We start from the raw sequence: 12,106 nt of genomic DNA on the forward strand, positions 1-12,106 counted from the left end.
AGAGGGGATTAAAAATCCCTTCAAGAAAGACAACTCTGTAGTGAGTAAATAAGGATTTCAGCATTTTATAGTTTTGAAAATATACTTTTTCATATTTTCATACTTTTAAAAGTATAAAATAAAGAAGGATCCAAGAGTCCTGCAAAAATAATTCTCTTTGAAGGAGGAATTGACAGAACTGCCAAAACTTCAGAAATTAAATCTATGGAAATCAACACCTAAGTTTACTACAGGGATCACTGCATATAGTTCAATGTATTGTTTACCATCTGGAAAACTCTGGCCAAGCAGTTTACATGTATAATAAATAAGTTTTTTAAATTTTGCATTTGTGTAAAATTAAGTAACTCAAGAGCACAAATATAATGCAGGAGAACATGCAAACATTTAGGCTGAGTAACATGTTACATTTTAGATGCCTTTTGTACTTTTGTTTTTACACTGCCTTCTTACACTCACAGCCAGAAATAAAGTCCTATCACTATTTTTAGCACCATTCACCCACAGCAAGGGTGTGGAACTGGATTGGTCCTACAGCTGGATTAATTTCCAGACCAATCTGGAGAGGAACTGATTCCTCTTTCTTGAACATAAGCCCCCATTCTCCCCTTTTCCAAGAACAAAGACACAAATCCTCAGTGCATCTGTTTGCACAGAGACTCAAGTCAGTGCTTGGAAGAGCCATCCCACAAAACACTGCCCAAGTGATTTACTGGTTTCTCCCACTACTAATTCTCCCCACTGGGATTGCAAGCACTGTGCAAAAAGATTAGGCAAATGCCTGGATAAGACGCTCCTCCAAATACCACCTGAATCCCAAGCTTGTATCACTTCTCTATGATCATGAGATTTAGGAAGACTGGTAGCAGCACAGCCTTGTGTGGCTGTGAGGTACTTCCTTAGTCCAAAGCTAGCTTCACTCTCGCTTCCATGATAAAGGAAATATATTCAGGGGAAAAGTCTATTCAGCTATGGTCTTGAGGTTTATGCCCCAAGGCTACTAATTAGTTGCTCTCCTACCTCTATCTTTTGTCTTTGAAGGAGTAGTGCTTTGGGGACAATGAGGGGCATTCTCTACATCTCCACAAGCTGAAAGTTCCACATCCCTAGTCTTTAAGGTGCTGTTTTCTTTTGTTTTGTTTTTACCCTCACTGTTTGTATGTTTACCTTTAAATCTTTAGGAAGCAACCATACTAAATGGGCTGATATACCTCACAAGAAACGTTTCCAGCTATAGCTCTATAAGCCTGAAGCATCAATTAGAGATGGCTACTTGTTCTGTCAGTTTTAATTCTGAGGCTAATTTCAGTGTAACATTTTTCATATACTTCTTTAGGTTATGCAGTCCCCTGTACAATGAAAGCTTTGCCCAACTGCCTCAGCCTCACTGCTTAGAAATGTTTGGGAGAACTGAATCAAGATTATCTGACCTGGAAAGAATATTTACAGCTGTACCCTGACTGCCGAATGCGCACCGTCTCTAGCATTCCTGTGTACCGCAGCTGCCTAAGAACCAAGTTGTCGCTGAATCTCAGAGGAAGCTGGAAAAGCAAAAGATACAATGGGCAAAGGTGGTTGAATGCTAAATATAAGCTCTTTCAGATAAATATGCTTGTAGACATGACTGAAACTCATAGAAGAAGAGCTTCACTACTAAATCTGCTATCTGGGAATACAACTTCTTCTTACAGATATTGTGTACAGGTTTCCCAGAACACATTTCTCTTTGGTTGCATTGCCTCCAAGATTAAGAATATATTTCCTGATTTCACAGAGGCCTAAGATGCTTCCTTTCTACTGAACATGCAAAATCCACCCATTTTTTCAAAGCTAACAATAATGCATTGATTTATACCACTCTTAATACTAATCATGGTTAAATTCAAACCAGAACATGGAACAGTTTTACAAACTCTGAAATTAAACTGCAAACTCTTAACATCCATGAATTCATAATATATAGTTTGTCCTAAATGAAGGGGGGGGGGGGGAGAGAAATGAGCATGAGAGCTTGTGATCTACTTTTGATGTCTTGTTATGTTTTATGAGAGTGATAACATTATGCCTGAACAGCTCTAACAGCAATGAGATATAAGGTTACTTTTCTTTTTGTTAAGCCATGCCATTGCTTACCTGTGGTTCTTTGAGTTGTCATTTATGGAATCACACATATGAGCTCTGCACCTATGCACAGCACAATTTAGAAACTACTGTAAGAGAAAGATTTTGGTGGAAACTCACACTCCCCTCTTTGTACACATGTTTGCACTATCTTCCCTTTTATAGAAAGAAGAATCTGGTGCCCACTAGGCAACAAAAACCCCTCAGTCTCTTGTCTTCTAATATAAGAACGAAAGACAAAAAGTCAAATGAATAATTAAAGTAGTTGATAAAGTGTAACAGCAGAAAGTAGACCATGTTAGGCAGGAAGATTTCCTACTGGATGGCTTCTGAGACCTTAAAGACCTTAAAGAAATTAGGATTTGGGGCACCACTGGCAAGTGTGAATAGTTGCTCAAGTCAATTTGATTAGCACTACTGGGAAATTCGTGGTCACTGTCCAACTCCTCATCTAATTTTGAAGTTCAAACACATGCATGTTCTCAGTTTTCACACTGGCATCTCACTCCACAAAAACTGAGAAAGATCAATCAAATTAAATGTTCTCTTAGAGATGTAAAATTACAAAAGCTATCTTTACATTTTGGGGAAATGTCAGAAAATATAAACATTATTGGAACTGTGTAATTAAATTCTTAACAAGATATAGCTTGCTTAAACATCCAAAGCGATTCTGTTATGCATATTATATATAACTGTAGAGCATGTTGACTTACAGATGATTACTTCTTTATTCAGGACAGCTAAAATATGTCCTGCCCAGTTTTGGCAGGAAAAAACCACCACTCCAACAATAACTTGGCTAACAAAGTTGTGGGAAGTGGCTTTAATGTTTAAATTAATTTATTATAAAACAGAACTTAACTATCAAGAGAATAACTGACTTACTGAAAGATGGATTTTATTAGTGAAAACTAATTAGTGAAAGAATTAGTGAAAACATTTTTGCTTTCAGTTTATTCAGTTTAATTTAAGAATCTGTATATTAGTATAGTTTGTTGTTTGTCTTAGTTTAGATTTGAACTTTAAAAAAATGATGATGATGATGATGATGATGATGATGATGATGATGATGATGATAAAGTTACGATGAAAATGTAAACCTCTTTCATTGTTGAATATACCCTATATACTCGACTATAAGTCGAATTCATGTATAAATCAAGGGCAGGTTTGGGTGCCAAAATTATGGATTTTGATATCACCCTTGGATAAGTCAAGGGTAAAATTTAGGGGCATATAACAAAGGATGAAGCAAAACAATGTCAAAGAACTTCCAAAATTCAAGCAGACATAAATCTTTGTGCTCACTCTTAAGGCTAGATGAATGAGACAATAGAGGGGGTCAGTACTTCCAGCACAGATTATGTTCTTGCTTTTCACCAGGGGATGGTTCCTTCTTTTAAATAAGAGTTAAGATACAGTACTTAAATTGACTAATGGATAGGTTGATCAGGTTTTTTGGCGTCAATTTTTTGACCTAAATTTCTAGACTTATACATGATTATATACAGTATACAAATAAAAATGTTGTTTTCCGAGCTACTATATATAGAGCGGGGGGAGGGGGGGAAATGAGAATGAATACTCAGTCATAGTCTGTAGTGGTTCAACAGAATGCACAAATTTCCCCAAATGAGATGCCTCAGCCAGCTTGGTGACTCATTTAGGTCCGAAACAAATGGGCCAAAAGCGCTGGCTTTGGGCCGATCCAGGGATGTGGCATACAGATGACGCATGCCCCTGGATCAGGCTGAACTATGCCATGGCCACCTAAGGCAGCCTGGGGCCACCAGCAAAAGAAACACAAAAAAGTGCTCCTTGCTGGCAGCCCATTCAGGACCTTGGTGGCAGCTGGCCTTGGGACCATGGTGACCAGAATCCATGGTCCTGTGCCAAATGGGGAGTGACTGGGGCTGGAGTGGCCAGAGGCCACTCTAGGCTGCCGGTCTCTTTGACCCCTTAGTTGCAATCCATTTGGCTAATGAATCCTTGGCAATTATGTAGGCATGAACTGGATGTTTGTACTTGAGACACAAGAGACATTTGTGATGGCTGTCCATGAGACTATTCCCTTGCATTGCAGATAACATTTAAAGACAGCCTGTGAGGCCATAGACCTCTGGGGCAGGAAAAAATTGATAATCAAATTGAATAGTCCTATAATATAAAACCAGAAAAGGAGCAAAAGAAGTGAAAGAGAATAAAGAAGACCAAAAGCTCAGGGAAGTGACAGAAATTCAAACACTATACTGCTACCACTGTGGAGGACAAAGAAGATATGAGAAAAGGCTAGTGTGAGCATGTGCATAAGGAGTTGGGAGGTGAGAGTGCCACAGTTATAGCTTCCAGAAGTTTCTAAACTTTGCTCAGCACAAGTGAAGAGCTGCTCATATAGTGTGATGCATAGAGAATATAAGAAAGAGTTATACTTTAGTGCTTACCAAAAAAAATCTCTTCAGCAAACAATCCTGGGAATTGAATCTTGCCATTCAAGGAAACTTGAGCAGAATCAATACACACACACACACTCACACTCTCTCTCTCTCTCTCTCACACACACACACCCCACAAAAAATCTCTCAAGAATTCATCATGCTTTCACCAGCCTAAATTAGAAACAGTTTTAGAACCACAAACAAATCAACACATTGATTCAGTAGTTTGACAAATCTGTAAATGCCAAATCTAAGGTGGGCTTCACCAGAATTCACAATTAAATAACATTTATGCTCAGCTTCAAGGAACCAGGAGGCTCTTATTTTGATTGCTTGGTGTACTTTTCATTCAAAGTAATTTTGAAAATTTTAAAAATACCTCCGTTTCCTACAGAATTAAGCTTGTTAATATTTATTAATGAAGACGCTGCTATATTCATTAAATATCCCTGATACTAAGGCACTGTTTGGTTGCCATCAAAGACAGTTGATCAACAAACCTTAAATTTGTCAATAACTTTACCTGTTTGTAAAAAATATATATAATTAAAAAATTGGATTTTTGCTTTGGAGAAGGATTTAAAACTTGCTGATATGAAGGAGGCCGGTATGCAAAAGTATTCCTAAACTGAACTCAGAGAACAAGAAGACACTAAATTTTAAAAAGTGACCTTTAAGTTATAATGTTTAACATATAACAAGTTACTGAAGCCTTGGTTTTAGTTGCAATTCACTTTGTATTGCGTGTTTGCGTTTTACCTTTTCAGCATTGGAACGAATACACTTGACAAAGTAGGGTTCTGACTGGCCAAGAGTCTCCATCAGTTTGGTAAGTGATGCCTAAAGTAGACAGTAAAATATAAATGACTTATGTTTAATTTTTTTCCTGCAATCATTCTAATAATAAAAAATAACATTTTGCCAAGCCTCTACCAATCCTGCTTTCAACCTGTTATTTTATAATACATGGAAAAGGAACTGTGATTTTACTGTAGTGTCTAGCAATGAGAAAAAATGGCTTTGTCATATGCTGCACAATAATCCTATTAAGCAGACTGCAATTCCAAGCACATTCCACACAACGGCGCAATATCAATCCTCTGCTAATTCCAAAAACCACAGGGAATGAGCCTGAAACATGAGAGAAATTCATTTTCTTCTGAGACTACATTCTAACTGGAAAATATTCTAGACTTAAATATTAGTGAAATAGCAAGCACTGGATGTTTCTCCAATGAAATAACAAATTATACAATTGAGTAGCATCTTTATTTTAAAGTTAGTGTAATAAATTTAACTTTCATATTAAGCAATGAAAAATACTGTAATGTCTACAATCATTTTTAGCTACAGACCCTTAATGTATACCAGATATATTCTACAACTATGTATATTTGCCACCACATTCCAGTAATTCCCTCAAATGCATTTCATTGCTTTGTAACTAAGAACAGCATGCATATCTTTCAATGAATCTCATTATGGAATGCTGCATATGTTACTACATGAAGAAGTTTCATTTACATACTTGAGACAAGGAAACATCATACTTCTTTTTACTGATACTTCTTAATAATGGTTATGAAGATGTTCATAACGTGGCATGATACTGTTGAAATTGAACAAGCAATGGAAGTACTCTTCCTGATAACATCACAAATGTATTTGTTAAAGATCGTAAATATACATACAGAGAAGAATTCACATCCTTGACTAAAAAAAAATCTGGCATTTTATTCTGGATTAAAAAAAAGGAGTAGCAGCAAGTGAGGCCACTATGGAAGATGCTCCAAATCATGAAAAAACCCTTCATGTGGGGTGATTTCAGGCAACTATTGTTATGGAAACCAAGTCATTTGCCACTACATTCCAGTATTATAAGTATAAGTCTAGGATCTTTTCCAGTTAGAATGTAGCCTCTACCATAAAAATTGTGGATGCCTGAGAGAACAGTTGCTAATATGGCCTATCAATGCAGCACAGAAATTGGGCACTCCATCATGTCCAACTTTCCACCTTCTTTCTTCAACAGTACAGAGAGAGACTTCATATTCCTTCAGGTTGGTAAGTTTCCATGATGACTGGATTCAAGGTTGAAAAAAGAAATGCTTAAAAAAAGAATCAAGCCCCTTCTTCTTGAATTCAGTTTAAATTATTGGTGTTCCTAAACAGTGGGAGTACAAAGATTGAATTTATAGAAGGCTGCTAAACCAGATGCAATAAAGCATGAAGACGAGGGACCACAAGCAACAAAGAAATCTGTGAATCTATTGTTCAGAACTCCCAAGACAAGAAGTGGTGAAGCCTTTACTTGTAAACTCAGACACTTGGCCACTCAGAGAATTTACTCTGAATATACACACTAAGTGATGAAACTGACTAGTGCACTGGAAGGCCAAATTGAATGTGCACAGTGCTAATCAGTTTTGACACAGAAGGTTGAGAGGATTAACAAAAGAGACTGTAGTTCACATGAAAAAACTCTGTGCTGACTAACACAGTAGCTATATATTAGGTTTGAGTCCAGTTGGTACTGCAATGACATTTGGCATTATTGACACTGTAAGAAGTTGCAACTGAAACATTAGAAATCAGGTGGTGAATGAAACCAATAACTCCTCTGCAGTGCTGAATGATACCAACATAGTCAAAAGAATCAGAATTCACCATGCTATAGTTGAAATGGATGCCTATGAATTACAAGAAACAACAATTGGATCTAATGGAAGAGAATGCATAGCCATGGATGTAGGCCATGCCTGCTAGCAATCATGGTATGTGTGGAGAAATGGTCTGGACATGATCATAGTACTGACACATCAGTGGAGCTCTGCAAAAATACATAGATTAAAATACAATATATAACTGATCATTAAACTTGTAAATTTAAACACATAAGGATAGGATTAAAATAACCATTATTAATTATAATCATCCAGATTAAAATATATTCTTTACATGTGTATCTTAAAATTGACTGGATAGGCCTGCTGGAAGAATTGGTCTTTAATACTTTTTAAAATTCAGATACCAAGTTTAGCTGTCACTCTCTCTCAGCAGGTGATTACACAGTCTAGGGGAAGCCAATGAAAATGTCATCTGGGTGACAGTTACCAGTCTAGTTCTGGTCAGTTGAAGTAAATCTCCTCCATAGAACTTGAGTGTATAGGGTAGATATGCATTGTTTGAAGACTATAAGCAGTATTCTTAAGGATCCAAAAGGTCTTCATGTGATGCATATGTGGACACCATCCACTACATTGAGAGTACATGGCAATATAGTACAAAGATAGAGAGTAATGGACAGGTGGTTCTTTCTAGTGCTTGTGACAGCATCTACCTGACTGCACTTCTTCAGAGGCACAGGACCATAGAAAATCCTCTCTATAGTGAACATATTTCCAGATCAATGATCTGTGCTAAATTGTGCCACTATCTGGTGAGACCTGCCTATGTAAAGGATAGGACAGTAATGAGTTGACTGGAAATTTATCTAATTTCATCCTCCAAGTAGGAGCCAAGATACACAATGGCATCCAAGGATCACTGGTAAAGCTACATAACAGCTCAAAGACTGTAACAGGAGATTCCAGGAAAATTAAGGCAGAGACTGTTATACTGATGTAGCAGAGACCAGCAACGTTGAGCCAGAAAGCATAGAGACTATTAATATCAATATAGTGGAAATGGCTAAATTGAAGCAAAGAATGTAGTGAATTCCTGTAACAGCATGGAACAGTGCATTGAAGAGAAACTCCACCAAAGCAGCTGGAGGAAGTTCAGAAATCAACACTGAATATTGGGACTGTTTGTTCTTATCTTCATTTTTCTTCTTTTGCTTCTCTGCCACAGGGGAAGAGTGATAGCATTTTTCTAATTCTTTCTGCTGAACTTGGCAGCTATCTAGTGTCAGGGTGGAGATGGATCTGAAGTAGAAAGCAACACTTCAGTGGAAGAAACCAAAGATGGTTCCACAAATTCCTGAAGAATTCAGATTGTCAGATCAGAGGGGATCTGATGCCATTAGGGTATTTTGACCATTCAAGTAAAATACCAAGTACAAAACAGCTATTCAGGAGCTGAGACAAAAGTCAGTGGCAACAGAAAATATTCTAGTGTTGCTCTCACATCAAATAGAAACAAGTAAGGGAATAGCACATGGCATGCATACTAGACGTGAAGGACAAGGTTCCTGGCAAAAGCTCTTCAGCTGTAGAATGTTTCAGTTGGGGCTCTGGGCAAGTGCAATACTCACCTGCTTTATTTCTCAGTTCTCCTTTGTGGGTTCTATGAATACATAAAGCCCACAAAGGACAACTGAGAAATAAAGCACAAGATTTAAACAAAATATCCCAGCAACATCAGGGACTGCCTGAAGGAAGAGGCCTCTCCCTCTTCAACTGTCATCTTGGCCTCAGAGGGAGTCATCAGGCAGACCCAGTAACATCAGGGACTGCCTGAAGAGGCCCCTCCCTCCTCAACTGTCATCTTGGCCCCAGAGGGAGTCATCAGGCAGACCCAGCAACATCAGGGACTGCCTGAAGGACAAGACTTCTCCCTCCTTTGTCACCTTGTATTTTGTAATGCATTAAGATTTTTACTGTACACCGCTATGATCATTGCGGAATAGCGGTCTATAAATAAAACGTATTATTATTATTATTATTATTATTATTATTATTATTATTATATCAGTGTGTGAAAAATAGGCCCTGCTACTATCAGTTGATCTCTTATTTCCTTTTAAAATTTAGAAAGTAAATCTCTATATTATCTTTTTATGAACTTAAATGTTCTGAAATGAATAGTTGTAACTGACCTGGAATTGTGCACTAATGCTTGGCGGCTTCTTTTTCTTGTGAAGATGGAGGAGAGATTTTGTGATACGGTCATGTAGAGTCAAGTTTGCAAGGTGCTTGAGTGATTTTACATCCAGCAAGTGCTGAGAAAATAGAAAAGCAAGAACTAACTTGGGTTGTGAGAATCGTGAATAAACTTGAACATATACAAATATTAATCCATGCAAAATTTAAGGGCTGTGACAAAGCTAAGTCTCTGGCTACAAATTCTGAACAACTTGTCTCTGTCTCCAATATTGGTAGTTAACATAAAGAATAGCACAGTATTCATTTGTAAGAATGTTGTCTTCCTTGTATATCAAACTGATGCTCTGGGAAGCTCATAAAAATTACAGTAATCAAAACAAAGACATCATCATCCTACCTCTCCACATGCATTGAGGTGGGGAACAGCAACAAATAAACAATGGACAACATCAATTAAAACACATTAATTAAAACATGCAACAGTTTAAAAGGACAAATAACTACAGTATACACATTCTAAAACAATCCTCATTTAAATTTCATCATTTGAAACTCATAATTTTAAAAGCATCTGGATAAACCTGTCAAATCTCTTCCATTGGGTCATTCCATAGTTTAGAGGCAGCTGAAGAAAAAGTCCTCTGATTGACAGTTGCCAACCTAGTCCTGGCTGACTCAAGTAAATGTCCAACAGAGAACCTGAGTGTATGGGGCAGATTATATAGGAGGAGGTAATCTGGATCCAAACTATGCAGGGTTTTAAGTGTAATAACCAACACTTTGTACCTTACCCAGAAATTAATTGGCAGCTAGTGGAGTGATTTTAATATTGGTGTAATATGATCACTCCTGGATGTCATAGTAATCAAGCTGGCTGCTTTTTTTCAAAAGCTAACTGAAGTAGAGGTGCATTGCAAAAGTATAGCCTGAGGTTACCAGATGGATGCACTGGGTGGATGGATCGTCACCCACCATCATTATTCAATGCACAGGAACGGAAGGTTCTCTATGGCCATACTGCCCAAGCTGTGAAGAACAGTTTTCCCATCTAGATGATATATTCTGCCCCCTACCTGGGACAGGAGATCTGAGACCTATGGAAAGTGTTTGTAGTGTGAGGAGTAGTAGGGGCTGAATGATGCCTAGTGGGGCCCCCATGGGGTGATTAGGATGGCTTTGGTTGCCTCTTTTCACATTTGGATCACTGAGTGGTCAATGAATGGGAATGGTGGGAAAGTATTAAGTAGCTTCCCTTCCCAACAGTAAAGAAAAACATGCCCCAAGTTCCAGCCTCATCTCTTTCCTCTGGAACAGTATCAAGGGCACTGAGCATTTGTGGGACATGTGGGGAGGTCCACAATGGGATGCCTCTGTTTACCTTTGGGATGGTAAAGTACCTGGAATAGAATGCTTTGTTATAACAAGGGTTTGTGGTGGGTTTGACTGAGCCCTTTTTTAAAGTAGACAATCTCCTCTCCAAGTCCTGATGTTAAGACAGCGGAACAGAAATGAGGCTTGGGGCGGGATGTGTTGAACTCAGAATAAAATCAGAGAGGACAAGAAGGAGGGAAGAAAGACTGCAGTGTTGAAGAGACATGAAGATACATATATGTTTGTGAATGTCTGTTGAATGCAATTGAAAGTAGAAGCTGAGGGCACAAGGAAGTGTAGGTGTTCCTAACATAGCTGCTAATCCTGTGGCATTTGAAGAACTGTCAAAGGGAATGCAAACTGCATTGAATGTGTGATGAGAGAGGGTGGGCCTAGTGCTAAAAACTCTGCTGAATGGTCTGATAGGTTCCAAATCTGATCTGCACAGGTGCACAAATGTCCCCATCTGTGTAACCCACAGAGACTATGAAGAAGAATATCTAGTATAAATATAAGAAAATGGAAATAATGTGTATATTACATTTCAGAATATATCAAATGTACAAATGTGTGCATAAATAGCAGTATAAACTTTCTGTGTACTTTTTGTTTTTATGAGTAGGAAATATTGGTCTAAAAACATGTGTTAAACAGCTTTATATCATTTACACTAGTATTGCCCGGTAGTTTATTAGAATGTTCTCACCTTTGGAAGATTAGGTTTGGCTTTAAAGTTTTTGTTTCTCCTAAGAAAAATGGTAAGAATTACATTAGTTTAGTAGGGACATACATGCTGCTAGTATTGACACTTTTCATGACTCAGTTTTGGTTCAGATGTAACACAAAATACGTTTTGGTTACTACGTGGTTATGGGATGTCTGGAATGACATCTGAGCTCTACTACACTCCCTTCTCCTATTTCTTAGACACATTTTAATTTTCAAACTTGTTTGTGAAAGTTATTTTTGAAGAGAAACTAAACTGTCAAAAATACTAAGTTTAATGTATCTTTTCCCAAACCCTTACAACATCACATGGAGATATTTTAATGCTCTGAATAATACAATACTATGGCCTGTTACAGACTGCCAAAATAAAGCTGCTTCGAGTCTCTTTGGAGGTATGCTATTTAAATGATGCATGGGTCCTAAGAGTTCGGAGGTTGCGCCAAAGCCATACTCCATTCCTAAGCATTGGAGTGCAGCTTTGGTAAAGCTTCCGGATTCTTAGGATGCATGCATCATTTAAACAGCATACCTCCAAAGAGACTTGAAGCAGATTTATCTTGGCAGTCTGTAACAGGCCTATATTCTTTGATGAGTAATTCAGCTAAACTGACACTCAATTAT

The 12,106-nt window shown here is 37.8% G+C and overlaps 1 protein-coding gene across 11 annotated transcripts in view; it reads right to left on the reverse strand.

The window, feature by feature from the left end:
• The window catches only part of MYO9A (myosin IXA), a 132,646-nt gene that overhangs the window by 40,753 nt on the left and 79,787 nt on the right, over positions 1-12,106 (reverse strand). For all 11 annotated transcript variants that reach the window (XM_089538894.1, XM_089538896.1, XM_089538901.1 and 8 more), the window contains 4 exons: positions 11,463-11,502; positions 9,379-9,501; positions 5,319-5,399; positions 1,431-1,541 (listed from right to left, as the gene is read on the reverse strand). In XM_089538894.1, the coding sequence (XP_089395020.1) occupies positions 1,431-1,541; positions 5,319-5,399; positions 9,379-9,501; positions 11,463-11,502 (355 nt within the window). The remainder of the gene's footprint in view (positions 1-1,430; positions 1,542-5,318; positions 5,400-9,378; positions 9,502-11,462; positions 11,503-12,106) is intronic.

The sequence above is a fragment of the Sceloporus occidentalis genome, unplaced genomic scaffold (assembly GCF_023333645.1).
Source record: "Sceloporus occidentalis isolate IW3139 unplaced genomic scaffold, rSceOcc1.0.p SCAF_9, whole genome shotgun sequence".
In the NCBI taxonomy this organism is placed as follows: Eukaryota; Metazoa; Chordata; class Lepidosauria; order Squamata; family Phrynosomatidae; genus Sceloporus; species Sceloporus occidentalis.